The 25161-nt window shown below is 46.6% G+C and overlaps 1 protein-coding gene and 17 non-coding genes across 18 annotated transcripts; 9 read left to right on the top strand and 9 right to left on the bottom strand.

Moving 5' to 3' along the window:
• The first annotated feature begins 1461 nt into the window (after positions 1 to 1461).
• cers3b (ceramide synthase 3b) lies at positions 1462 to 5829 on the top strand. The gene is made up of 10 exons (XM_056282151.1): positions 1462 to 1634; positions 2110 to 2227; positions 3300 to 3418; positions 3521 to 3578; positions 3959 to 4009; positions 4121 to 4213; positions 4965 to 5093; positions 5229 to 5335; positions 5444 to 5597; positions 5710 to 5829. Exons 1-10 carry the CDS (start codon positions 1462 to 1464, stop codon positions 5827 to 5829), a joined length of 1122 nt encoding a protein of 373 aa, XP_056138126.1.
• Positions 5830 to 11667: 5838 nt separating this feature from the next.
• Positions 11668 to 11739, top strand: trnap-cgg (transfer RNA proline (anticodon CGG)). The gene has a single exon. It is a non-coding gene; the product is annotated as a tRNA-Pro (tRNA).
• Positions 11740 to 13670: 1931 nt separating this feature from the next.
• trnap-cgg (transfer RNA proline (anticodon CGG)) lies at positions 13671 to 13742 on the top strand. Its single transcript has one exon. It is a non-coding gene; the product is annotated as a tRNA-Pro (tRNA).
• Positions 13743 to 16108: 2366 nt separating this feature from the next.
• trnag-gcc (transfer RNA glycine (anticodon GCC)) lies at positions 16109 to 16179 on the bottom strand. The gene has a single exon. It is a non-coding gene; the product is annotated as a tRNA-Gly (tRNA).
• A 207-nt stretch (positions 16180 to 16386) lies between these two features.
• On the top strand, positions 16387 to 16458 carry trnap-agg (transfer RNA proline (anticodon AGG)). Its single transcript has one exon. It is a non-coding gene; the product is annotated as a tRNA-Pro (tRNA).
• Positions 16459 to 16755: 297 nt separating this feature from the next.
• On the bottom strand, positions 16756 to 16838 carry trnal-cag (transfer RNA leucine (anticodon CAG)). Its single transcript has one exon. It is a non-coding gene; the product is annotated as a tRNA-Leu (tRNA).
• Positions 16839 to 17832: 994 nt separating this feature from the next.
• trnap-cgg (transfer RNA proline (anticodon CGG)) lies at positions 17833 to 17904 on the top strand. Its single transcript has one exon. It is a non-coding gene; the product is annotated as a tRNA-Pro (tRNA).
• An 875-nt stretch (positions 17905 to 18779) lies between these two features.
• trnag-gcc (transfer RNA glycine (anticodon GCC)) lies at positions 18780 to 18850 on the bottom strand. Its single transcript has one exon. It is a non-coding gene; the product is annotated as a tRNA-Gly (tRNA).
• A 575-nt stretch (positions 18851 to 19425) lies between these two features.
• On the bottom strand, positions 19426 to 19508 carry trnal-uag (transfer RNA leucine (anticodon UAG)). Its single transcript has one exon. It is a non-coding gene; the product is annotated as a tRNA-Leu (tRNA).
• Positions 19509 to 20264: 756 nt separating this feature from the next.
• On the bottom strand, positions 20265 to 20335 carry trnag-gcc (transfer RNA glycine (anticodon GCC)). The gene has a single exon. It is a non-coding gene; the product is annotated as a tRNA-Gly (tRNA).
• A 208-nt stretch (positions 20336 to 20543) lies between these two features.
• Positions 20544 to 20615, top strand: trnap-agg (transfer RNA proline (anticodon AGG)). The gene has a single exon. It is a non-coding gene; the product is annotated as a tRNA-Pro (tRNA).
• Positions 20616 to 20909: 294 nt separating this feature from the next.
• Positions 20910 to 20992, bottom strand: trnal-gag (transfer RNA leucine (anticodon GAG)). The gene has a single exon. It is a non-coding gene; the product is annotated as a tRNA-Leu (tRNA).
• A 995-nt stretch (positions 20993 to 21987) lies between these two features.
• Positions 21988 to 22059, top strand: trnap-ugg (transfer RNA proline (anticodon UGG)). Its single transcript has one exon. It is a non-coding gene; the product is annotated as a tRNA-Pro (tRNA).
• A 288-nt stretch (positions 22060 to 22347) lies between these two features.
• trnal-uag (transfer RNA leucine (anticodon UAG)) lies at positions 22348 to 22430 on the bottom strand. The gene has a single exon. It is a non-coding gene; the product is annotated as a tRNA-Leu (tRNA).
• Positions 22431 to 23186: 756 nt separating this feature from the next.
• trnag-gcc (transfer RNA glycine (anticodon GCC)) lies at positions 23187 to 23257 on the bottom strand. The gene has a single exon. It is a non-coding gene; the product is annotated as a tRNA-Gly (tRNA).
• A 209-nt stretch (positions 23258 to 23466) lies between these two features.
• Positions 23467 to 23538, top strand: trnap-agg (transfer RNA proline (anticodon AGG)). The gene has a single exon. It is a non-coding gene; the product is annotated as a tRNA-Pro (tRNA).
• A 294-nt stretch (positions 23539 to 23832) lies between these two features.
• On the bottom strand, positions 23833 to 23915 carry trnal-gag (transfer RNA leucine (anticodon GAG)). The gene has a single exon. It is a non-coding gene; the product is annotated as a tRNA-Leu (tRNA).
• A 995-nt stretch (positions 23916 to 24910) lies between these two features.
• On the top strand, positions 24911 to 24982 carry trnap-ugg (transfer RNA proline (anticodon UGG)). The gene has a single exon. It is a non-coding gene; the product is annotated as a tRNA-Pro (tRNA).
• The last annotated feature ends 179 nt before the right edge of the window (positions 24983 to 25161 follow it).

The following is a 25161-nucleotide window of genomic DNA, read 5'->3' as shown; positions in this document are numbered from 1 at the left end:
CCCAGTTGAGTTAGACCTGCGGGACCTGCCAGCAACATGTACACATTTATCATATTGTTCACGCCATATAGACGTAGACCTTGGCCTCGGTTGTGCACACTGGGACAGCAAGTTCCTAAATGCTCACTATGGACAGCACAGATAAAGCATTTGCCTGTTGAACAGAGTCCACGACAGGAGGGACTTTACTTCGCTCTAATCTTTGCTCCCTTCAGCTACTCCTCACTTGCCACTTTTTTATCTTTGTTCTGTGATAACTTCCTCTCTATCTCCCCATCCCTGGTTCCTCCTCATGTCTGCATGTCCACGGGACAACATGTCAGGCATGGGTGCAGCAACTGTACTGGCCAGAGCTTGAATCTGGCAAGAGCCAAAAGCCAAGTGGTGGCAGATCTTAGATGTAACTGGTATGTGTGATGTGTGTCAAATGTATTTTATAGCCAGGTTCAGTTTCAGCTTCTTCTTTTTTTTTCTATATAAAAAAATGACCTAAGCTGCGTGGAAATCGAGTTGTCTGAGACCACAAAGGGTTGTGCTTTATCCTTGCCACTGCAGAAGATATCCATCTGAAGAAGTCGTACGATGAAGGGCAGTCAAAAAAAAACTGTTTTTATTCTAAGTGATAGAAAAATGTGGCGACGGGGCGAGGACACCACACTAAGGGTTCCTTAACACTAATGAAGTGGTCTGTCTTATTCTGAACGGTGTCGAGATACTGACATTTGTTTTAAGAAGACATCATAAAGGGGTGTCTGGGTGGCGTAGCGGTCTCTTCCGTTGCCTATTAACACAGGGGTCGCCGGTTTGAATCCCCGTGTTGCCTCCGGCTTGGTCGCTGGTTCGAATCCCCATGTTACCTCCAGCAGGGTTGCCGGTTCGAACCCCTGTGTTACCTCCAGCTTGGTTGGGCGTCCCTACAGACACAATTGGCCGTGTATGGGGGTGGGAAGCCGGATGTGAGTATGTGTCCTGGTCGCTGCACTAGCGCCTCGTCTGGTCGGTCGGGGCGCCTGTTTGGGGGGGGGAATAGCGTGATCCTCCCACGCACTACGTCCCACTGGTGAAACTCCTCACTGTCAGGTGAAAAGAAGCAGCTGGCGATGCCACATGTATCGCAGGAGGCATGTGGTAGTCTGCAGCCCTCCCCGGATCGGCAGAGGGGGTGGAGCGGTGACTGAGACGGCTCGGAAGAGTGGGGTAATTGGCCGGATATAATTGGGGAGAAAAAAAGGGGGGGGAAATCCCTCCCCAAAAAACAAGAAGATATCGTAAAGATGTGATACTAAACCAGAAACAAGCAGTATTGTCACCCAACTGGCAAAGTTTGTTTCACATGTTGGGAAATATTTCAACGGATGTGAGACAAAACGAGTTGTGAAGTCCAGTTATTTGACCATTTTGTCCAGTGTGGTAGTGGCATTACGTGTTTCACCGGGTATATTTCATGTTACATCCAGCAGCATGTTGGAGACGGTCAGTGGGTGGCTGTGGTGGGAGCGTCTGTGGCTGCCTGCGAACCTCTCCTGGTCTGACCTCGAGGACCGTGAAGGCCGAATCTACGCTAAGCCCTCGCACCTCTACGCCGCTCTGCCTTGCGCCCTTTGCCTGCTCCTCATCAGATGCCTATTCGAGAGGTGAGGATGCATTTGTTTATTTTGTGTGTTTGCATCACAGACACTCAGGTCTTAACTTTTTGGGCGGCACGGTGGTCCAGTGGTTAGCGCTGTTGCCTCACGGCAAAAAGGTCCTGGGTTCGAACCCTGGGCCGTCCCGGGTCCTTTCTGTGTGGAGTTTGCATGTTCTTCGTGGGTCTCCTGTGGGTGCTCCGGTTTCTTCCAACCATCAAAAAGATATGCATGTGAGGGAGTTAATACTCCTGTCTGTGCCCCTGAGCAAGGCATGGCAAGACGAACTGGAGTTGGTGCCTGGGTGCTGCACGGCAGCTGCCCACTGCTCCTAGCTACACAGCTAGCATGGGTTGAATGCAGAGCGTAAATTTCATTTGTATGTATGTACAAAATGACTAATAAAGAGTATTCTACTCTACTCTACTCTACTCTACTCTACTCTTAATGTCTCCTTATTTCCTGATGTCATGTGCCATTTCAGATATTTAGCCACGCCACTGGCTAGTGTTTGGGAGATCAGGGATAAGGTGCGACTCGCAGCTGAGCCCAGTCCCTTTCTAGAAGACTACTTCCGCAACGAGTCCCGACTTCCATCAGCGGTACGTGAAAAGAGACCAGCAAAGTCTGAACAGCAAAACATCTTCCATCTCTCCCCTCCCCTCTTTATTCAGTTTTCTGCTCCCTGTCTCATATACACTGACTCTTTACTCCGTTCTATTTTTATTCTAGTCCATAATACCGTTGGCGCACCAGGGCCTGTATCATTGAACTCTCTACCATCACTTATAACCTTTGTGATCCCGGAGTTTAAAGTTATTTAACTGTTGAAGTCGGTGTCACTCAGGCTAAGACGGTCTGCACAGTGGCTTCCTAGATAGCATCCGGGTGTGGGCCACTTCAGGCACTGATGCAGCACTGAAGGCCTTCTTCTGGCCCTGACAAAATGGATGTGAGCCTGAAGTGGCCCACATATATAATAGCAAATATGGCCCAATTACGCCAAATCAAATGTGGGCAACATGTGATCTGGATGTGACCCTGAAGTGGCCCGTGTAGTAAATGGTGAATATGGCCCAAATATCACAAAACAAATACGGGCCACCTTTGGCAAATATGGGGCACATGCAGCATTGCTATGGCTTGGTTCTGGCCCAGATCTGGCAAACAGGAGCGGACCGCCCCAGTGCCATCATTCCACGCGGTGTGTGGGTCGGATGAAAGTGTCGGGTGTGGGACGGGTCCGGGCCACAGCGGTTTTGCTATCTGGGTTAGAGGTAACAATATTGCTATCCATGATATCCCGCATCTCTCAGAAGTTCCGTCAGTTTGATTTGCAACTTTTGTGCACAAAATGAAGTGGAATTTATGTGCAGAAGCCAAGCGTAAGAAAATATCTGATGGTCTTAAAAAGGCCGAATTAATCACTAAGGGGCTAAGCTATGGCTTCTATGCTACCGGCTTTAGATTTACTCTCCTTCAGATTCAATGTCAGCAAAATGAAGGAAAAAAAAAAAGTTTGGTTTTGCTGTGTCTCGCTGAGGTGAATTTATTGGCTTTCTTTTCTTCCAATTTCTTCTACCTTGTTTCCGGAGTGAATGCCAATGTTGAGGCTGTGAGCGACGGGTAGAAACGATTTCACCGGAATTTAATTTCCTCTTTTCTGTGTCGCAGGCTGATGTGAGGTCTCTGTGCAAGAAGACCAGCTGGCCAGAGAGGAGGGTTCAAGTCTGGTTCAGGAGAAGGAGGAACCAGGAGCGTGCAGGGCTTCGCAAAAGATTTTGTGAGGCAAGGTGAGTGTGTGCGTGTGTGTGTGGCTGCTTTTGCAAGTGTGCGTGCCTGATGAGTGTGTGCATATTTGTCCTTGTGTGACAGCATTATGTTCTTGTCAACAGTTGGCGGTGTGTGTTTTACTTGTGTGCATTTGCCGGGGGAATCGTAGCTCTCTATGATGTAAGTATTCCCCGTCCGTGTACGGCGGTTATTTCTGGCACATTTCTTTCCCCTCTCAGCCAATTTTTTTTCCGTTGCATGAATATCTTGCTTTGGTGCTATGCGTCCTTTCGGTTTGTCTCGCTCTTTTACACACCACGTGTATTATCATGCAGATTAAGATCTCTCTCTCTCTCTCTCTCTCTCTCTCTCTCTCTCTCTCTCTCTCTCTCTCTCTCTCTCTTTCTCTGCTGCAGGGTTTTTTCTCACACTTTGGCTGCTGTCATAGTAGTCGAACATGCATGAGCTCGTTTGCCAGTGTTTTTTTTCTTTTTTAGGCTTATTTTCAAGAGTCCTCCCAGCCCACTCAAACTCCTCCCTTATTTTTTGGCTGATTTCAGAAACCCTGGCTTTATAATCTGAGGGAGGTTTGGGCAGGCTTCCCTAAACAGGTAAGAGTAGTAGCTGCCTACCACATCCTCCATCTACTAAGATGATGAGTTATGCAATATAACAGTAAATAATTACAATCACAACCTCCATGTTTGTGTGTATGTGTGTAGTCACTGCTGCCATCTCAGCATGGGTATTACCTCTTAGAGATGGGTTTCTACCTTTCTCTGCTCCTCAGCCTTTCATTTGATGTAAAACGGAAGGTGAGTTTATTTATATCTATTAAAAAATAGTGAGGACCAGTGGCGGCTGGTGCTAAACATTTTTTGGGGGGGGGGCAGTTTACCTTGGCGCAGCACACCTTACAGCTGCTTTAATGTCCACACAGTCACAGAGTTATTAAGAAGGACATTCGAGCCTATAGAGTTTATCGGGGCTCGTAGACGGTGGATGATTGACAGGCGAGACGAGGCGTGGTGGTGGGTGTGAACATGATTGACAGCCACGAGAATTATCCAATCACATTAGATCAAACAACATTAAAACAATACCGATTCACTGCCAATAAAAGTGGGGGTGTCTGGGGCGGCACAGAACTGCGCCCCCTGGAAAATCTGAAGAAACTAGTCAGACAGCAGCCTCAGGTCACCCGCTCGCCACAAGTTTGAGGGCTTACATAAGGTATCGTTTTGCTGACACCCCTCACCCAGGAAGTATATGTATTCAGACAGGAAGTATATGTATTCAGACAGAAATCAACCAAATACCATTTGAACCAATATCTAATGCTGCTGACAGGCGCTCACAGACTGAAAACACTTTTATTTCATCATTATTTGCATCATACAACTAAATGATATTTAACATGTTTAAGTAGATTTTCATCTCTTGATAGTTGAAGGGGGCGGCGCTCCAGCGCCCTGTACTGGCCAGCCGCCACTGGTGAGGACCCCCTGTTCTTGTTTAAAGAAAGGCAGAGTTTCATTTCACTTCATTTCATTTCATGACACGTAGGACTTCAGAGAGCAGGTGCTTCATCATATAGCGACGCTGACTCTACTGGCGTTCTCCTGGGTCTCCAACTACATCCGTATTGGAACCCTGGTCATGGCAACTCACGACTCCGCTGACATATTCTTGGAGGTCAGTTCTGCTCTGTCAATCAGCATCACGTGTACGACGCGGCAGCCGGGAGGTGGTAGGTTAGCACTGCTCTGCAAGGAAAGCTAAGAATGCAACTTTCATCCTTTTCACCAGTTTTACCTCATCCTCTCACAGGGTGCAAAAGTGTTCAACTATGCTAAGTGGCGGCGAACCGCTGATGCCATGTTTGTGGTGTTCACGGTTCTTTTTACCCTGACAAGACTTGTCATTTTACCTTTCTGGTGAGTATGGGGAGGCAACCGCGGTGAGGTTAGAGTTGATGAAAGCACACAACGCTCGATTTGTGTGCTTTTGTGTGTAAACAAAGCATGTGCACATCTCCACTACAGGCTAATACACTGTACATGGGTGTACCCGCTGGAGCTGTTCCCTCCGTTCTTTGGCTACTACTTCTTCAATGCCATGTTGCTGGTGCTCCAGATACTCCATCTATACTGGGCCGTTCTCATTTCACGTATGCTGTACAAGTTTCTCTTCAGCAAGGTACAGTAGGTTGTGTGTGTATGCATTTACACGTTTCTCTTTCTTTCTTACCATCTTTCCCTCCTATCCCCAGCTCTTCTTCATTTTCTCCTTATTCTCTGTGCCCCTGCAGCTGGAAGGGGATGACAGGAGCGATGAGGAGGAGGACGACAGTGACTCACAAAAAGATAAAACTCAGAGAACGAATCACAGAAATGGCTTCGGAGCCAGAGGCCGGGCCAATGGACACTGACCCAGACAGACAGACTGAGAGGGATCCATACAGAAGACAGGCGGGGAGACGGAGGGACAAACTCAGTCCGGATGGCCGTGGCTGAAACGAGCCATCAGGGGGACACTAGGGCAAATTGAGTCAAGCCACTTGAGGAGTACATGCTTTTAAAAGGGGAACGTGGAGGATGATACCCAAAGCTGCAAGGTTGCTGGAGGTCATTGCAGTCAGTGTTAAACTTTGATAATCTTGCCTGCTACGTAGTCTTATTCCACCTTGTCTCAACACAAGCAAATAAAAGCTAGCGTTTAACACTTTACTATGGTACTTTTGCCTTTCAAGAGCAGTCCTGTGTTTATTGTCTGTGAGGCTTGTGTGTGTGTGTGTGTGTGTGTAGCTGAATTAAGCCACTAGGGGGCCCCAGGCCACCACGAAAAACTGTCCACTCTTCATGTACCCAGCCCCTTTCAAGTACCCACTCAGTACAGTGCACACAGCAGACGACACATGGCAGAGAGAGGCTGCCAGAAAGACTTGCTATGAACATAGCACCTGTAAGGCGCTCTCACTAGATTTTGCAGAAATGACAGAGCAAGTCAGCAAAGGTTGGAGTAAATGGGACACACACCTGAAGAGAACTATCAACACCTGTGAAGACATGCGCGCAACTTGAAGCAAAGTTACCGTAACCTGTCTGTACAATATGTGAAGCCTTTTATGGGGTAAGACTCGGGTGAGGGCACGTTTGGTTTTTTGTGTGCCTAGGACCCCAGAAACCCACCAGTGGCCCAATGCAGGTTGGTTTGCAGTTACCAATGTGTTGGTGGTATATACACTGTTTAAGCACAATAGAAACTGAAATGATATGGCGCCTTAAGACTAGATTTTGACGCAGGGCCCCTCTACACAACAGGGTCTCAAGACTAGATAGACTAGAAAAAAGAAGCTAGGGCGGCATGGTGGTGCAGTGGTTAGCGCAGTCACTTCACAGCAAGAGGGTCCTGGGTTCGAGCCCCGGGGTAGTCCAATCTTGGGGGTCGTTCTCTGTATGGAGTTTGCATGTTGTCTGCGTGGGTGTGCTCCGGTTTCCTCCCACAGTCCAAAGACATGTAGGTCAAGTGAATCGGCCATACCAAATTGCCCCTAGGTATGAATTGTGTGTATATGTAGGCCCTGTGTGAGGATCTGGCAGCCTGTCCAGGGTGTCTCCCCGCCTGCCGCCCAGTGGCTGCTGGGATAGGCTCGGCTCGGTTCGGATAACGGGGGGAGCTAAACTGTATTTAGGATTTAATATGCGTTCATCTTTAATTCATTTGTGATATTGAGCTATACAAATAAAATTGACTTGATTGTATCACATTGTTGGATTTATAGGCCGTCTCAGCACTCCCCCTACCGGTGATTAATGACAATAGCAGGCATGTGACGTTGCGACGCCAACGTTGCCATGGACACAGCGTAGCCGCCACTAGACAAACATAGTGTTGGTAAATAAGGGTGTACCGCTTTAAGAGCGAGATCTGGGGTCGGACTCTGATTGGTTGGTGGGGAGGGGGGAATGAGGAAGTGGTTGTTGTTGTTGTGTGGCGCGAATGGTATTGGGAGCTCCGCGCAAGTGAAAGGAAATATTATGACTAAGAACTGCGATATGTCGGAGCTATGTCAACGTTTTGTGCAGCTGTGAAGAAGGATTAAACGTGTTTCCAGAGAGAAGACGGCGTCCTCGCCATTTTCAGACGAAGTGAACTATTGAACCGTGTTGGGTTGTGCTCCGGAGTTTAGCTAGCTAGTGTAAACTACTAATGAGACACGTTAGCCCCTAGCTAACGGGTCCGACTCTTTAGCCGAGCGGTTAGCGACGTCGCGTTGTGGTGCAGTACACCCCGTATCGAATCCCGCACCGGGCAAGAAAACAACCGGTTACGTTGGTGGCAGCGGCGGGATCCGGAAGTGTGCAGATCCTCAGAAGTCTCTTCGGAGCGCGGGAATAACAAAGCGCGAAGGTGCGCTTCCGGGAGAGGGTGACGACTGTAAGCTACTAATAAGACACGTTAGCCCCCTAGCTAACGGGTTTGACCCTTTAGCCGAGCGGTTAGTGACGTCGCCTTGTGGTGCAGTACACCCCGTATCGAATCCCTCACCGGGCAACAAAATAACCGCTTACGGTGGCACCAGGCAGTGACGGGCAGCGCCAGCGAACTTCGGCCCTGGATCCCAAATAAATTCGGTTCCCCTGTAACTTCCGGCGAAGGTAGTCAGAAGATGGAGACAGGAAAGGTAACAATAGCAAAGGCTAAAACAACGCAAAAGTTCACTCTAATTTTAATGGACGGTATGAGCAAACAAAACGCCTTTATTTCAGGCAGGCTCAGTGCAGAACCCGCTGCCGGAAATGAGCGCGTCGGGAACCGGAAGGAAGACGTGCGCTTGGAGGTGTGTTTAAAACTCAGCCGTACAGAATGTAACGCCGTTTCGTCTTCTCAACTTTTAAACCTCATCCCGCCTGCACATCAAGTCGTGTCATTTAACAAAAAACGCCGACCTATTTAAGCTGTTTTTCTCCACAGGAGGTGATCGAAAAGTCTTTCTGGGGAGGCGAGCAAGAAGCGAGCTAACCGTCCCAGGTAAGTAGACCGCTTCAGACCGGAGCAAACCGGAACAGGTAAAACGGGCGGCGTCGAGCTAATTTAACGCTTTAACTCGTCAATGACGACCGTGTCGAACAAGCAATACGAAAATGACAAGATATCTCCCTTCTATTGCCTATTATAACGATTTAGGAAATATTGTAGCGAATTAGAGGGGCAGCCCGGGAACCGCCACAGCCGGGACGCGAACCCGCGTTTCCCCTTTCGCAAGCGACAACGAGTCGACCAAAGGGTCCGACCCGTTAGCTAGGGAATAACGTGTTTACTTATCCATGCACGTTACAGTATAGTTAAATGTTCAGAATTAGGCTCCCAGATAGGAGAATTGCTGTGGCCCGGACCCGTCCCACACCCGACACTTTCATCCGGCCCACATGCCGCGTGGAATGACGGCACTTGGGCGGTCCGCTCCCGTTTGCCAGATCTGGGCCAGAACCAAGCCATAGCAATGGCACACGTGCCACATATTTTCCAAAGTTGGCCCTTATTTGTTTCGTGATATTTGGACCATATTCACCATTTACCACACGGGCCACTTCAGGGTCACATCCAGATTACATGTTGCCGAGAGCACCGCATCTTTGCCAAAGGTGGCCCACATTTGATTTGGCATAATTGGGTCATATTTGCTATTACACATGTGGGCAACTTCAGGCTCACATCCATTTTGTCAGGGTCAGAAGAAGGCCATCAGTGCCACATCGTTGCCGGAAGTGGTCCACATCCGGATGCTGTCTGGGATATACCTATCAATTATCCAGGGACCATGCACCAGCCGAACACAGGCACCCGCCCCTAAGCCCGGGGAGGACCTCCGGGACCCATTTACTAGCCGAACACGGGCACCCACCCTTAAGCACCCCCTCACCAACCTCAACATACCCCGGGAGACCCGCCGGCCAGGCTCCACGCGCCCCTGGTACCCCAAACTCTCCCTTTGTCTCCCCCCCCCCCACCACCGCCACCAAGTGTCTCTCCCCGCCCTTGGTAACCCGATGGAAAAGCGGATTGCTGGGACGCCCGGGGTGGTATGTGCCTGCCTGGCGCAAGCCCGACAAGATCTTGGATAGAGGGACTTTCAATAGATCACAGCGATAGAGCTCCTCTGCTGGGAGAGAGATCCCTCCTCCCTGAGGTTTCTTCCTATTTTTTCTCCCTGTTAAGGGTTTTTTTTTTAGGGAGTTGTTCCTTATTCGATGAGAGGGTCTAAGGACAGGATGTTGTGTTGCTGTTAAGCCCACTGAGGCAAATTTGTGATATTGGGCTGTACAAATAAAATTGATTTGATTTAAAGATTGATATTATTTTATCATTGACACTGTGGGCAGCCAAAAAAAAAACAACTGTGGGCAGCCATGTTGATGTGACGTCATAAAATTCCGTGTGGTGAACTGGGGGTTGAGAAAAGCAACCCGAGTTCGCGACTGGGAACTCCGAGCTCACGTGCCGTTTTATTTGATTTTTCCCAGGGGGAACTAGGAATTTCCGACCTCCGAGTTATAATCGAACGCAGCATCACATCACAGTTCAATACAGTAAGTTAACGCTACTAGCGTCGTGTCAGGCCCAGCAGCACCCTTTAACTGTGACTGTATTCTCTGAGGTAAAATGGTGCGTCATTCATTCGATGCGGAGAATTTACTGACGTGACATTTAACGCGATTCAGTTTAAAGTAAATGGGTTAACTTCGAAGGCAAAACAATAAAAAGATACAATATGATTAGCTAACTTAGCTGCTGTCATCCTAACTAGCTTATTAGACATGCATTACGCCAGCCCACCGGTGTGTGGCTATTCCCTGATGCCCACGAACCAGCCCCCAGCTATGGGTTAAATAGTGCCACTGCCTAGTGCAGTGTTTCTCAACCGGGGGTCCGCGGACCCCTAGTGGTCCGTGGTGTAATTGCAAGGGGTCCGTGAAAATAAAATATCTTTAAAAAAAAGATCCCATGACATTTATAGAAATAGGATTATTTTACTCAGATGTGACTGAGACCTTTATCTACCTAAACTATAAAGGGTAACGGGGCTTTTTTCTCTAATTACATCTGTTTCACAAGTGTAATTTATTGTATTTTAATAAGAGATCTCGCTCCCGTTTGCATTGTTAAAAGTTACTGCATAAGAATTCTGTTGTTACATATATCTGAAAGTTACTGAATACATATTCTGTTTTGTTACATATATCTGAAAGTTACTGAATACATATTCTGTTTTGTTACATATATCTGAAAGTTACTGCATAAGAATTCTGTTTTGTTACATATATCTAAGTTACAACTGAAAGCTCTTATTTTTGCCCCAAAGAGTGAATAAATGCTATAATGCAATTTAAAATGCAGTTTCTACTGTTTCTGCAAATTGCAACCCCCCTCCCCCAAGATCAGGTGGAGGGGTCCTCAGGGTAGATCAAAAATACGCAGGGGGTCCAGGACCCCAAAAAGATTGAGAACCACTGGCTTAGTGGATACCTCGAGAGAGGAATATAGGCTATGGGAGTAAACCCCTACAGAAAATCAATGTCTACAGTGCCGTTGTTTTTTGTTTTTCTTGCCCTTTTGTATGTGTTTAGTGGGAGAGTACTGCTGGCGTCATGTGCGGCTGCCGCTTCTCTCTCTCGTAGCCCCCCTTCCCATCCACCCCTGTATGTCTGTGCTATGTTTATCTGTTGTCTTGTTTCACCGCCGTTTATTGTAAAGCGGCTTTGAGTATTAGAAAAGTGCTATATAAGTTTGATTTATTATTATCATTAAGTAGAAAGTTGCTTTTTTAGCTAGCTGAGTCAGATGAAAGTCTTCCGATGATATCATTCAGAATGTGCATTGGCAATGATTGGCATGGTAGTCTGTGTGAAAAGGGATGACTGTTTCAGTGGCTACTCATTTAGTTGGCTTTTGTTCACGCATACAATCTCAGTCCAAGTTGTGTTTTGTGCCTGCTACAGTGTTAATTTTTATCCAATTACGGTCAGAATAATCATGCATAGCCCAGAGGGTCTGGGAAAACTCTTGCCAAAGAACTGGGATGACCGGATCTCAGAAATCGTGAGGCAGCCATTCAGTTGGCTGTGACTTCGGAAAAGAAATCTGCCTTCGGACACAAAACCTCTGGTTAGTTCTTCTGTTGGGGTAAAAACAAGTTTCCTTGTTTGTCTTAGTTAGTATGGAAAAATGAAAGAATGACAATAAAGATAAACTAGTGCTATCCTGTGGCTCGTTGGTCTAGGGGCATGATTCTCGCTTCGGGTGCGAGAGGTCCCGGGTTCAAATCCCGGACGAGCCCCATCTGACACAGTTTTAATATGCTGGCTCTAAGATCAAGCGGGGTCTTGCTGCATGCAGGAGTTATGTAACGTTTGATTGTTTCCAAAAATACTTTCTCTCGTGATCAAAAATGTGCTTCATGTGAAAAAATACTCAACACTGCAGCCACAAGTTCTGTTTGTGAAGCATCTTTCATTCGTAAAGCTTTGTCAGGAGTGGGAGGCAAGAATTATACCCCTGAACAACCGAAAAGATTTTGAAGAATGTAAAAAAATTAAAAGGCAACAACAGCACACCACCCTATCCCACCTTGACATGGGGCAACTGTGAGAATGCTGTTCATTGACTACAGTTCAGCCTACAGCACCATAGTGCCCCCCCCCAAGAATGGTCAGCAAGTTCAGGCAACTTGGCCTGAACACCTCCCTGTGCAACTGGCTCCTTGACTTTCTGACTGGAAGACCCCAGCTGGTTAAGGTGTGTAGCTACACCTCAACCTCTCTCACTCTCAGCACGAGAGGCCTCACCCAGTACCGACCATGCAGTGTCTTTGTCCATGTCTATGTTTGTGTCGTCGTGTGAAGTTTTTATTTTGATCTTCAAATTTTTTTTCTTGTCGTTTAATGGCTGGAAGAGCTGGCGTTGGATTGGTTGAGAGAGGTTGGTCTGCTGCGTCTAGTGGGCCAAGGGACCACGGCCCTGCTCGGAGCTGTGCCCGAGAGGAAATGCCGAGGCGGTCTGGCGGCGGTCTCGCCTGGCGTCGATTGTGCAGTGTTTTTGTTTGCGTCTGCGTTTGTGTCGTTGTATGAAGGAATGGGGGAGGTGTGTCGAAGGTGTCTGTCTGGGAGAGCAAGCGTGAGGTCTGCTGCATCTGGTGAGCCCAAGGACCACGGCCCTGCCTGAAGCTGCACCCGAAGAGGAAGCACCGAGGGCGATCTGACAGGGCGCGGAAACGGGGCAGGCTTAGCTAACCGTTAGCCCATGCAGACCGGCAGTTCCGACAGTCATCCTGGCTGGCTTTAGTTCTCTGAATAGTGCAATTTTTGGTCTGTGTTGCGCGTGCTGTTAACTGTGTTTTTTTTGTTTTGTTGCTTTGTTCTCTTTGTTTTTGTATGCGTTTGGTGGTGTCACTTTTGGAAATTTTGGATATGTGTTTTCATCTTTTGTGTTGCACTATTGTGGTGCTGGGTGAAGCAAAATTTCGTTTCTTTTGTGTACACAAGTACATGATAGAAATGACAATAAATTGTTCCTGATTCCTGATTGTAAAGCTGACAGAGGGTCTGTGAAAATTCTCATCAAAAAACAGGGATGATCAAACCTCAGAATTTGTTGCTTGCTTTCATTTTTTTTTTTGTTAAAATGGAAATATTCGGTGCAAATGCTTTGTATTTCGTTTTTGCCATTATCATCTGCTTTGAGCCAAAGTTTGGCTTGTGTGGAACAAATATGTTTGTGTTGGTTGGCTACTGCACGGTTGGGTGCCAGCTACAGGCTTGGCCCCACTATATCGCTGCCATTTTTTAAGCAACTTTTGTGCTTGACTTCTTCCCAAATTCTGTCAGCTTGACAAAATGATGAGCTCTACTTAGACAAGGTAACAACCCGAGTGTCCGGCGAAAGCCAAGAGTGGTTTCACTTTTTCAAACAACTTAACAGTAGTTGGAAAAACACTGCACTGTCCGGGAATCAAACCCGGGTCTCCCGCGTGACAGATAAGAATCCCACATCTGAAGCACCAATGCTTCAACGTTCCGGAATTTTGGCCCCCGCCATGTGACTTGTAGGCCGGGGGGTTAAAATTCCCGCTGTGGAAAAGGGTCCAACTATCAACACGAATGTGGAAGGCTTCTTACTCTTCATTGATGAAATGTATGATTGCTTTCCTTGCTTTCAAATCTCTGAAGAATGAAAAAAAAGAAAAGAAAAATCAAAAGTTTTTCTTTCTGTGGCTCGTTGGTCTAGAGGTATGATTCTCGCTTCGGGTGCGAGAGGTCCCGGGTTCAAATCCCGGACGAGCCCGGTGTGACTGAATCCTTATAAGCCGGCTTTTCGGTCCTGCAGGGCCTTACTGCATACAGGAATTGCGTAATCTTTGCCCGTTTCCAACAATGCTTTCTCTGATCATGTCATCAGTGCTGTGCGTGAAGAAATATTCAACACCACTGCTACAAGCTCTCCGCGTTTCAGCATTAACACAAGCCAAGCAGCACAGCTGATTATTGCCACAGTACAAATCCATCGTTTTTTAGCAAGGTTGTGTTGTTCAATTGCTTGTCTCTCAATAAACGCTACACAAAGGATTCTTCATTTGCAAAGCCTTGTCAGGAGTGGGATTCGAACCCATGCATCCAGAGGAGATTGTGACCTCCACACGGCGCCTTGGACTGCTCGGCCATCCTGGCGCAAAAGGATAGACTTAACACCTCTACTACTGCTATGGGCTGTTCCCGTTAAGGGTCACCACAGCGGATCATCCGTTTCCATTTCTTCCTGTCCTCTGCATCTTCCTTTGTCACACCAGCCACCTGCATGTCCTCCCTCACCGCATCCCTAAACCTCCTCTTTGGCCTTCCTCTTTTCCTCTTCCCTGGCAGCTCCATATTCAGCATCCTTCTCCCAATATACCCAGCATCTCTCCTCCACACATGTCAAAGCCATCTCAATCTTGCCTCTCTCGCTTTGTCTCCAAATCGCCCAACTTGAGCGGTCCCTCTAATACAATAAATCCTAATCCTGTCCTTCTTCGTCACTCCCAATGAAAATTTTAGCATCTGCCACCTCCAGCTCCGCCTCCTCGTCAGTGCCAGGGTCTCCAAACCATATAACATAGCTTGTCTCACAACCATCTTGTAAACCTTCCCTTTAACTCTTGCTGGTACCCTTCTGTCGCAAATCACTCCTGAAACTCTTCTCCACCCACTCCACCCTGCCTGCACTCTCTTCTTCACCTCACTCCTGCACTCCCCGTTACTTTGGACAATTGACCCCAAGTATTTAAACTCATATGCCTTTGTCACCTCAACTCCTTGCATCCTGACCATTCCACTGTCCTCCCTCTCATTCACGCATAGGTATTCCGTCTTGCTCCTACTGACTTTCATTTCCTCTTCTCTCCAGTGCATACCTCCACCTCTCCAGGCTCTCTTCAACCTGCACCCTACTCTCGCAACAGATCACAATGTCATCCGCGAACATCATCGTCCATGTAGACTCCTGCCTGATTTTGTCCGCCAACCTGTCAATCACCATTGCAAACAAGAAAGGGCTCAGAGCCGATGCTTGATGTAATAGACATCGAGGGTCAGAGGTCAAACATAAAATACATATTACTGCAAATAAAAACATTTGCTTTCGTGTGTATCTCCATACACTACAGATCGTCTTCACGATTTCTGCCCTCCTCAATTCGGCCGCATCCACATACGTACCGATGGCATCCTCACATTGTTTACTCATCATAAACTTATGTTTCTCTTTATGCAGTTTAAGGAATTCCTCCACGGTCAGGTTCTCCACTTTCTTCTTCAGCATGATGAAGTGGCAGACGGAGGAGTGAGACTTGTGTTCAATTATCGGATCATCTTCTGGTTCCCAGCCTTCCAGTTCCTTGAGGCAGAAGAAGCAGTTGGCAGTTGGAAGCCTGTTGTCTTACGCGGTGTGGTGAAACCGGCTTTGGCCATGTTCTCTTGAGTACAACAACAGCCTTCATCGAACGGCCATCCCACGAAGGTTTTCAGTTTGTTTTTGTAAAAGTACATTTGAGTTTCCTTCTCGTGGAATCGGTCCATAGCTAGAGTCTTTGAAAAAAAAATTTTCTATGTGAGAATGCTGTTCATTGACCACAGTTCAGCCTTCAGTACCATAATACCCTCCAGCATGGTCAGGGAACTTGACCTGATCACCTGGCTGTGCAACTGGGTACTTGACTTTCTGACTGGCAGACCTCAGGGGGTTAGGGTGAATAGACAAAACTCCACCTCTCTCATCCTCAACACAAGAACCCCCTTAGGTTGTGTTCTGAGTTCCCTGCTGTATTGTTTGTACATACATGAATGTGCAAATAACTGAATTTGGTTTTTTGTCATTGTCATTTGCTCTGAGCCAAAATTTGGCTTGCGTGGAAGAAATAAGTTGTTGCTGGCTGGCTATTGCACGGCTGGGCACCAGCTACAGGCTCGGCCTACAGTTATCTTTACAGGCTTAAGAAAGACCACAGCCCACTGTATATCTAGCACTTTCTAAGCAAATTGTGTCCTTGACTTTCCCCCAAATTCTGTCAGCCTGACAAAGTGCTGCTTAGATAAGCTAATAGCTCGAGTGTACTGCGAAGGCCCAAGAGCGATGTCACGCTTTCAAACAACTTAAGAGTAGTTGGAAAACCAACGTGCGTTGGCCGGGAATCGAACCCGGGCCTCCCGCGTGGCAGGCGAGAATTCTACCACTGAACCACCAATGCCTTGACCTTTGACACTTTTGGCCGGCGAAATGTGACCTGTGGTGCGGAGGTTAAAATTCCCACTGTGGGAAAAGATCCAACTATCAACACGAATGGGAGAGGCTTCTTACTCTTCATTCATAAAATGTGATTGCGTTCCTTGCTTTCAATTATAGTCTGAGGAATGAAGGAAAAAAAGAAAAAAGAGGCAATAAAGCTTGTTTCTGTGGCTCGTTGGTCTAGCGGTATGATTCTCGCTTAGGGTGCGAGAGGTCCCGGATTCAAATCCCGGACGAGCCCCTTGTGGCGTAATCCCTATGTGCAGGCTTTTTGGTCCTGCAGGGCCTTACTGCATACAGGAATTGCATAATGTTTGCCCGTTTCCAAAATTGCTTTCTTTGGTCGTGTCATCAATGCTTTGCTGCATGTGAAGAAACACTCAACACCACTGCTGTAAGCGCTGTGAGTTGCAGCGTTAACGCAAGCCCAACAGCAGAGGTCAAATTGCCAAAGGACAAGTCCCTTGTTTTTTTAACGAGGTTGATTTGCTCATGTTTCAACAAACGCTACATAAAGCATTCTTCATTTGCAAAGCTTTGTCAGGAGTGGGATTTGAACCCACGTCCCCAGAGGAGACTGCGACCTGGACACAGCGCCTTCCACCGCTCGGCCATCCTGACACACAACGAGCAAAAAGCTAGATGACGTCCATGTGGGGAGGATATTAAATGTTCACAAAATTCTTCAATCGCTTACAAATGGCCTTCAGCTGCAGATTATCCCCTAGATAAGAAATTGGGAGAATTTGAGGAAGGTATGCTTCCTATTACCACTCCCGTGGTTAGTTGTGTGGGTAGCATTGGAGCTAGCCTGACCGTTGCCTTGCGAGTGCAGAAGGTCAAGAGCTGTATATGGAATGTGTTTGACCTGGGTTGACTACTGCAATTGTATGTCTATTTGGGAACTACAGAATCACATCAGTTCCACTTTGCAAGGCTGACATTCATTTGCAATAATTTTGAGGATGAGACAACTGATGTTTGTCAGCCATCACATTCGCATGAGCATTCTTCCCAGTCGAATTTAGAGGGGAAAGAGCTGAAATTGCTGCTGAGCGAGGGCAGCTACTTTGCACATTTGCCATTGAAAATCAGACTTGTAAGTAGAAAGTTTCTTTTTATTTAGCTGAGTGAAATGAAAGTCTTCCAGTGATGTCATTCAAAAAGTACATTAGCAATGGCAGTTAAAATGACATGGTGGCCTGTGTGAAAGGGGATGGCTGTTTCATTGGCTACTCATTTAGTTGGAGTTTGTTCAAGCGTAAAATGTCAGGCTAAGTTCTTTTTTGTACCTGCTAGAAAGTTAATGTTTATCCAGTTACAGTAAGAAAAATGACGCATAGCCTGACCTCCATCTCGTCAAACTCACAGAAGGTCTGGGAAACCTCTAGTCAAAAAACGGGGATGACCGGATCTCAGAAATCCTGAGGCACCCATTCAGTTGGGTGTGACTTTGGGAGAAGAAAATCTGCCTTACAAACCTGCACGTGTTGTTAGTTTTCTTGTTGTGGTAGAAATAAGTTTCCCTGTTTTGACTTAGTTACTGGATGGAAGAATGACAATAAAAGTTTTAAAAAAAAACAAAAAAAAAACAAACAAAAAGTGGGAGCTATATGGCTCGTTGGTCTAGGGGTATGATTCTCGCTTCGGGTGCGAGAGGTCCCGGGTTCAAATCCCGGACGAGCCCTGTGTGACTCATTTCAGATATGCCGGCTCTAAGGTCTGGCGGGGGCTTGCTGTATACAGTAGTTATTTAATGTTTCCCTTTTTCCAAAATTGCTATCTCTGATAACATTGTGCCTCATGTGAATAAATACTCGGCACCACTGCAACAAAATCTTTGTGAAGCGTCTTCCATTCCCAAAGCCTTGTCATGACTGGGAGTTGAGAAGTCTACCACCGAGCAGATTTTGAAGAATGTAAAAGAATTAAAGGTCAACAAATTGACAGCACACAACCCTATCCAACCTGGACAACGTGGGGTGGAACTATGTGAGAATGCTGTTCAGACTACAGTTAAGCCTTCAGTACCATAATGCCCCCCAGAATGGTCAGCAAGCTCAGGGAACTTGACCTGAACACCTGGCTGTGCAACTGGGTACTTGACTTTCTGACTGGCAGACCTCAGGTGGTTAGGGTGAGTAGATGCAATTCCACCTCTCTCATCCTCAACACAAGAACCCGCTTAGGTTGTGTCCCGAGTTCCCTGCTGTATTGTTTGTACATACATGAATGTGCAAATAACTGAATTTCATTTTTTGTCATCATTTGCTCTGAGCCAATGTTTGGCTTGTGTGGAAGAAATAAGTTATTGCTGGCTGGCTATTGCACGGCTGGGCACCAGCTACAGGCTCGGCCTACAGTTATCTTTACAGGCTTAAGAAAGACCACAGCCCACTGTATATCTGGCCTTTTCTAAGCAACTTTGGTCCTTGACTTTCCCCCAAATTCTGTCAGCCTGACAAAGTGCTGCTTAGATAAGCTAATAGCTCGAGTGTACTGCGAAGGCCCAAGAGCGATTTCACTCTTTCTCACAATTTAAGAGTAGTTGGAAAACCAACGTGCATTGGCCGGGAATCGAACCCGGACCTCCCGCGTGGCAGGCGAGAATTCTACCACTGAACCACCAATGCCTTGACCGTTGAGATGTTTGGCCGGCGAAATGTGACCTGTGGTGCGGGGGTTAAAATTCCCACTGTGGGAAAAGATCCAACTATCAACACGAATGGGAGAGGCTTCTTACTCTTCATTCATAAAATGTGATTGCGTTCCTTGCTTTCAATTATAGTCTGAAGAATGAAGGAAAAAAAGAACAAAAAGAGGCAATAACGTTAGTTTCTGTGGCTCGTTCGTCTAGGGGTATGATTCTTGCTTAGGGTGTGAGAGGTCCCGGGTTCAAATCCCGGACGAGCCCCTTGTGGCAGAATCCCTATGTGCAGGCTTTTCGGGCCTTACTGCATACAGGAATTGTATAATGTTTGCCCGTTTCCAAAATTGCTTTCTTTGGTCGTATCATCAATGCTTTGCTGCATGTGAAGAAACACTCAACACCACAACTGCTGCTGCAAGCACTGTGAGTTTCACTGTTAACGCAAGCCCAACAGCAGAGGTGAAATTGCCAAAGGACAAGTCCCTTGTTTTGTTAACGAGGTTGCGTTGCTCATGTTTTGACAAACGCTACATAATGCAGTCTTCATTTGCAAAGCTGTGTCAGGAGTGGGATTTGAACCCACGCCTCCAGAGGAGACTGCGACCTAGACACAGCGCCTTCGACCGCTCGGCCATCCTGACACACGATGAGGAAAAAGCTAGATGACGTCCATGTGGGGAGGATATAAAATGCTCAAAAAATTCTTCAATCGCTTAAAAACGGCCTTCCGCTGCAGATTATCCCCTAGATAAGAAATTGGGAGAATGTGAGCAAGGTATGCTTCCTATTACCACTCCCGTGGTTAGTTGGGTGGGTAGCCTTGGAGCTAGCCTGACCGTTGCCTTGCGAGTGCAGAAGGTCAAGAGCTGTATATGGAATGTGTTTGACCTGGGTTGACTACTGCAATTGTATGTCTATTTGGGAACTACAGAATCACATCAGTTCCACTTTGCAAGGCTGAGATTCATATGCAATAATTTTGAGGATGAGACAACTGATGTTTGTCAGCCATCACATTCGCATGAGCATTCTTCCCAGTCAACTTTAGAGGGGAATGAGCTGAAATTGCTGCTGAGCGAGGGCAGCTACTTTGCACATTTGCCATTGAAAATCAGACTTGTAAGTAGAAAGTTTGTTTTTATTTAGCTGAGTGAAATGAAAGTCTTCCAATGATGTCATTCAAAAAGTACATTAGCAATGGCAGTTAATGGCTTAAGAAAGACCACGGCCCACTGTATATCTGGCCTTTTCTAAGCAACTTTGGTCCTTGACTTTCCCCTAAATTCTGTCCGCCTGACAAAATGCTGCTTAGATAAGCTAATAGCTCGAGTGTACTGCGAAGGCCCAAGAGCGACTTCACTCTTTCAAACAACTTAAGAGTAGTTGGAAAACCAACGTGCATTGGCCGGGAATCGAACCCGGGCCTCCCGCGTGGCAGGCGAGAATTCTACCACTGAACCACCAATGCCTTGACCTTTGACACTTTTGGCCGGCGAAATGTGACCTGTGGTGCGGAGGTTAAATTCCCACTGTGGGAAAAGATCCAACTATCAACACAAATGGGAGAGGCTTCTTACTCTTCATTCATAAAATGTGATTGCGTTCCTTGCTTTCAATTATAGTCTGACGAATGAAGGAAAAAAAGAAAAAAAAGAGGCAATAAAGTTAGTTTCTGTGGCTCGTTGGTCTAGGGGTATGATTCTCGCTTAGGGTGCGAGAGGTCCCGGGTTCAAATCCCGGACGAGCCCCTTGTGGCAGAATCCCTATGTGCAGGCTTTTCGGGCCTTACTGCATACAGGAATTGCATAATGTTTGCCCGTTTCCAAAATTGCTTTCTTTGGTCGTATCATCAATGCTCTGCTGCATGTGAAGAAACACTCAACACCACCACTGCTGCTGCAAGCACTGTGAGTTTCACTGTTAACGCAAGCCCAACCGCAGAGGTGAAATTGCCAAAGGACAAGTCCCTTGTTTTGTTAACGAGGTTGATTTGCTCATGTTTCAACAAACGCTACATAAAGCATTCTTCATTTGCAAAGCTTTGTCAGGAGCGGGATTTGAACCCACGCCGCCAGAGGAGACTGCGACCTCGACACAGCGCCTTCGACCGCTCGGCCATCCTGACACACGACGAGCAAAAGGCTAGATGACGTCCATGTGGGGAGGATATTAAATGTTCACAAAATTCTTCAATCGCTTACAAATGGCCTTCAGCTGAAGATTATCCCTTGGATAAGAAATTGGGAGAATGTGAGGAAGGTATGCTTCCTATTACCACTCCCGTGGTTAGTTGTGTGGGTAGCATTGGAGCTAGCCTGACCGTTGCCTTGCGAGTGCAGAAGGTCAAGAGCTGTATATGGAATGTGTTTGACCTGGTTTGACTACTGCAATTGTATGTCTATTTGGGAACTACAGAATCACACCAGTTCCACTTTGCAAGGCTGAGATTCATTTGCAATAATTTTGAGGATGAGACAACTGATGTTTGTCAGCCATCACATTCGCATGAGCATTCTTCCCAGTCAACGTTAGAGGGGAAAGAGCTGAAATTGCTGCTGAGCGAGGGCAGCTACTTTGCACATTTGCCATTGAAAATCAGACTTGTAAGTAGAAAGTTTCTTTTTATTTAGCTGAGTGAAATGAAAGTCTTCCAGCGATGTCATTCAAAAAGTACATTAGCAATGGTAGTTAAAATGACATGGTGGCCTGTGTGAAAGGGGATGGCTGTTTCATTGGCTACTCATTTAGTTGGAGTTTGTTCAAGCGTAAAATGTCAGGCTAAGTTGTTTTTTGTACCTGCTAGAAAGTTAATGTTTATCCAGTTACAGTAAGAAAAATGACGCATAGCCTGGCCTCCATCTCGTCAAGCTAACGGAAGGTCTGGGAAACCTCTAGTCAAAAAACGGGGATGACCGGATCTCAGAAATCCTGAGGCACCCATTCTGTTGGGTGTGACCTTGGGAGAAGAAAATCTGCCTTACAAACCTGCACGTGTTGTTAGTTTTCTTGTTGTGGTAGAAACAAGTTTCCCTGTTTTGACTTAGTTACAGGATGGAAGAATGACAATAAAAGTTAAAAAAACAAACCAAAAAAAAAACAAACAAAAAGTGGGAGCTATATGGCTCGTTGGTCTAGGGGTATGATTCTCGCTTTGGGTGCGAGAGGTCCCGGGTTCAAATCCCGGACGAGCCCCTTGTAGCATAATCCCTATGTGCGGGCTTTTCGGTCCTACAGGGCCTTACTGCATACAGGAATTGCATGATGTTTGCCCGTTTCCAAAATTGCTTTCTTTGGTCGTGTCATCAATGCTTTGCTGCATGTGAAGAAACACTCAACACCACTGCTGTAAGCTGCAGCGTTAACGCAAGCCCAACAGCAGAGCTGAAACTACCAAAGGACAATTCGCTTGTTTTGTTAACGAGGTTGCGTTGCTCATGTTTTGACAAACGCTACATAATGCAGTCTTCATTTGCAAAGCTGTGTCAGGAGTGGGATTTGAACCCACGCCTCCAGAGGAGACTGCGACCTAGACACAGCGCCTTCGACCACTCGGCCATCCTGACACACGATGAGGAAAAAGCTAGATGACGTCCATGTGGGGAGGATATAAAATGCTCAAAAAATTCTTCAATCGCTTAAAAACGGCCTTCCGCTGCAGATTATCCCCTAGATAAGAAATTGGGAGAATGTGAGCAAGGTATGCTTCCTATTACCACTCCCGTGGTTAGTTGGGTGGGTAGCCTTGGAGCTAGCCTGACCGTTGCCTTGCGAGTGCAGAAGGTCAAGAGCTGTATATGGAATGTGTTTGACCTGGGTTGACTACTGCAATTGTATGTCTATTTGGGAACTACAGAATCACATCAGTTCCACTTTGCAAGGCTGAGATTCATATGCAATAATTTTGAAGATGAGACAACTGATGTTTGTCAGCCATCACATTCGCATGAGCATTCTTCCCAGTCAACTTTAGAGGGGAATGAGCTGAAATTGCTGCTGAGCGAGGGCAGTTACTTTGCACATTTGCCATTGAAAATCAGACTTGTAAGTAGAAAGTTTCTTTTTATTTAGCTGAGTGAAATGAAAGTCTTCCAATGATGTCATTCAAAAAGTACATTAGCAATGGCAGTTAATGGCTTAAGAAAGACCACAGCCCACTGTATATCTGGGCTTTTCTAAGCAACTTTGGTCCTTGACTTTCCCCTAAATTCTGTCCGCCTGACAAAATGCTGCTTAGATAAGCTAATAGCTCGAGTGTACTGCGAAGGCCCAAGAGCGACTTCACTCTTTCAAACAACTTAAGAGTAGTTGGAAAACCAACGTGCATTGGCCGGGAATCGAACCCGGGCCTCCCGCGTGGCAGGCGAGAATTCTACCACTGAACCACCAATGCCTTGACCTTTGACACTTTTGGCCGGCTAAATGTGACCTGTGGTGCGGAGGTTAAATTCCCACTGTGGGAAAAGATCCAACTATCAACACGAATGGGAGAGGCTTCTTACTCTTCATTCATAAAATGTGATTGCGTTCCTTGCTTTCAATTATAGTCTGAAGAATGAAGGAAAAAAAGAAAAAAAAAGAGGCAATAACGTTAGTTTCTCTGGCTCGTTGGTCTAGGGGTATGATTCTCGCTTAGGGTGCGAGAGGTCCCGGGTTCAAATCCCGGACGAGCCCCTTGTGGCAGAATCCCTATGTGCAGGCTTTTCGGGCCTTACTGCATACAGGAATTGCATAATGTTTGCCCGTTTCCAAAATTGCTTTCTTTGGTCGTATCATCAATGCTTTGCTGCATGTGACGAAACACTCAACACCACCACTGCTGCTGCAAGCACTGTGAGTTTCACTGTTAACGCAAGCCCAACAGCAGAGGTGAAATTGCCAAAGGACAAGTCCCTTGTTTTGTTAACGAGGTTGATTTGCTCATGTTTCAACAAACGCTACATAAAGCATTTTTCATTTGCAAAGCTTTGTCAGGAGCGGGATTTGAACCCACGCCTCCAGAGGAGACTGCGACCTCGACACAGCGCCTTCGACCGCTCGGCCATCCTGACACACGACGAGCAAAAGGCTAGATGACGTCCATGTGGGGAGGATATTAAATGTTCACAAAATTCTTCAATCGCTTACAAATGGCCTTCAGCTGAAGATTATCCCTTGGATAAGAAATTGGGAGAATGTGAGGAAGGTATGCTTCCTATTACCACTCCCGTGGTTAGTTGTGTGGGTAGCATTGGAGCTAGCCTGACCGTTGCCTTGCGAGTGCAGAAGGTCAAGAGCTGTATATGGAATGTGTTTGACCTGGTTTGACTACTGCAATTGTATGTCTATTTGGGAACTACAGAATCACACCAGTTCCACTTTGCAAGGCTGAGATTCATTTGCAATAATTTTGAGGATGAGACAACTGATGTTTGTCAGCCATCACATTCGCATGAGCATTCTTCCCAGTCAACGTTAGAGGGGAAAGAGCTGAAATTGCTGCTGAGCGAGGGCAGCTACTTTGCACATTTGCCATTGAAAATCAGACTTGTAAGTAGAAAGTTTCTTTTTATTTAGCTGAGTGAAATGAAAGTCTTCCAGCGATGTCATTCAAAAAGTACATTAGCAATGGTAGTTAAAATGACATGGTGGCCTGTGTGAAAGGGGATGGCTGTTTCATTGGCTACTCATTTAGTTGGAGTTTGTTCAAGCGTAAAATGTCAGGCTAAGTTGTTTTTTGTACCTGCTAGAAAGTTAATGTTTATCCAGTTACAGTAAGAAAAATGACGCATAGCCTGGCCTCCATCTCGTCAAGCTAACGGAAGGTCTGGGAAACCTCTAGTCAAAAAACGGGGATGACCGGATCTCAGAAATCCTGAGGCACCCATTCTGTTGGGTGTGACCTTGGGAGAAGAAAATCTGCCTTACAAACCTGCACGTGTTGTTAGTTTTCTTGTTGTGGTAGAAACAAGTTTCCCTGTTTTGACTTAGTTACAGGATGGAAGAATGACAATAAAAGTTAAAAAAACAAACCAAAAAAAAAACAAACAAAAAGTGGGAGCTATATGGCTCGTTGGTCTAGGGGTATGATTCTCGCTTTGGGTGCGAGAGGTCCCGGGTTCAAATCCCGGACGAGCCCCTTGTAGCATAATCCCTATGTGCGGGCTTTTCGGTCCTGCAGGGCCTTACTGCATACAGGAATTGCATAATGTTTGCCCGTTTCCAAAATTGCTTTCTTTGGTCGTGTCATCAATGCTTTGCTGCATGTGAAGAAACACTCAACACCACTGCTGTAAGCTGCAGCGTTAACGCAAGCCC

The sequence above is a fragment of the Lampris incognitus genome, chromosome 6 (genome assembly GCF_029633865.1).
Source record: "Lampris incognitus isolate fLamInc1 chromosome 6, fLamInc1.hap2, whole genome shotgun sequence".
Lineage (NCBI taxonomy): Eukaryota > Metazoa > Chordata > Actinopteri > Lampriformes > Lampridae > Lampris > Lampris incognitus.
The sequence above is the reverse complement of the archived record's forward strand: the minus strand, read 5'-3'. Positions and strand labels throughout refer to the sequence as shown.

What these genes read in the sequence shown, in the direction of transcription:
- cers3b (XM_056282151.1), top strand. Translation starts at nt 1,462, where the DNA reads ATGTTGGAGACGGTCAGTGGGTGGCTGTGGTGGGAGCGTCTGTGGCTG. An exon ending in AGTCCCGACTTCCATCAGCG is followed by an intron (nt 2,228 to 3,299) that starts GTACGTGAAAAG and finishes TCTGTGTCGCAG; the next exon opens with GCTGATGTGAGGTCTCTGTG. An exon ending in ACAAGTTTCTCTTCAGCAAG is followed by an intron (nt 5,598 to 5,709) that starts GTACAGTAGGTT and finishes GTGCCCCTGCAG; the next exon opens with CTGGAAGGGGATGACAGGAG.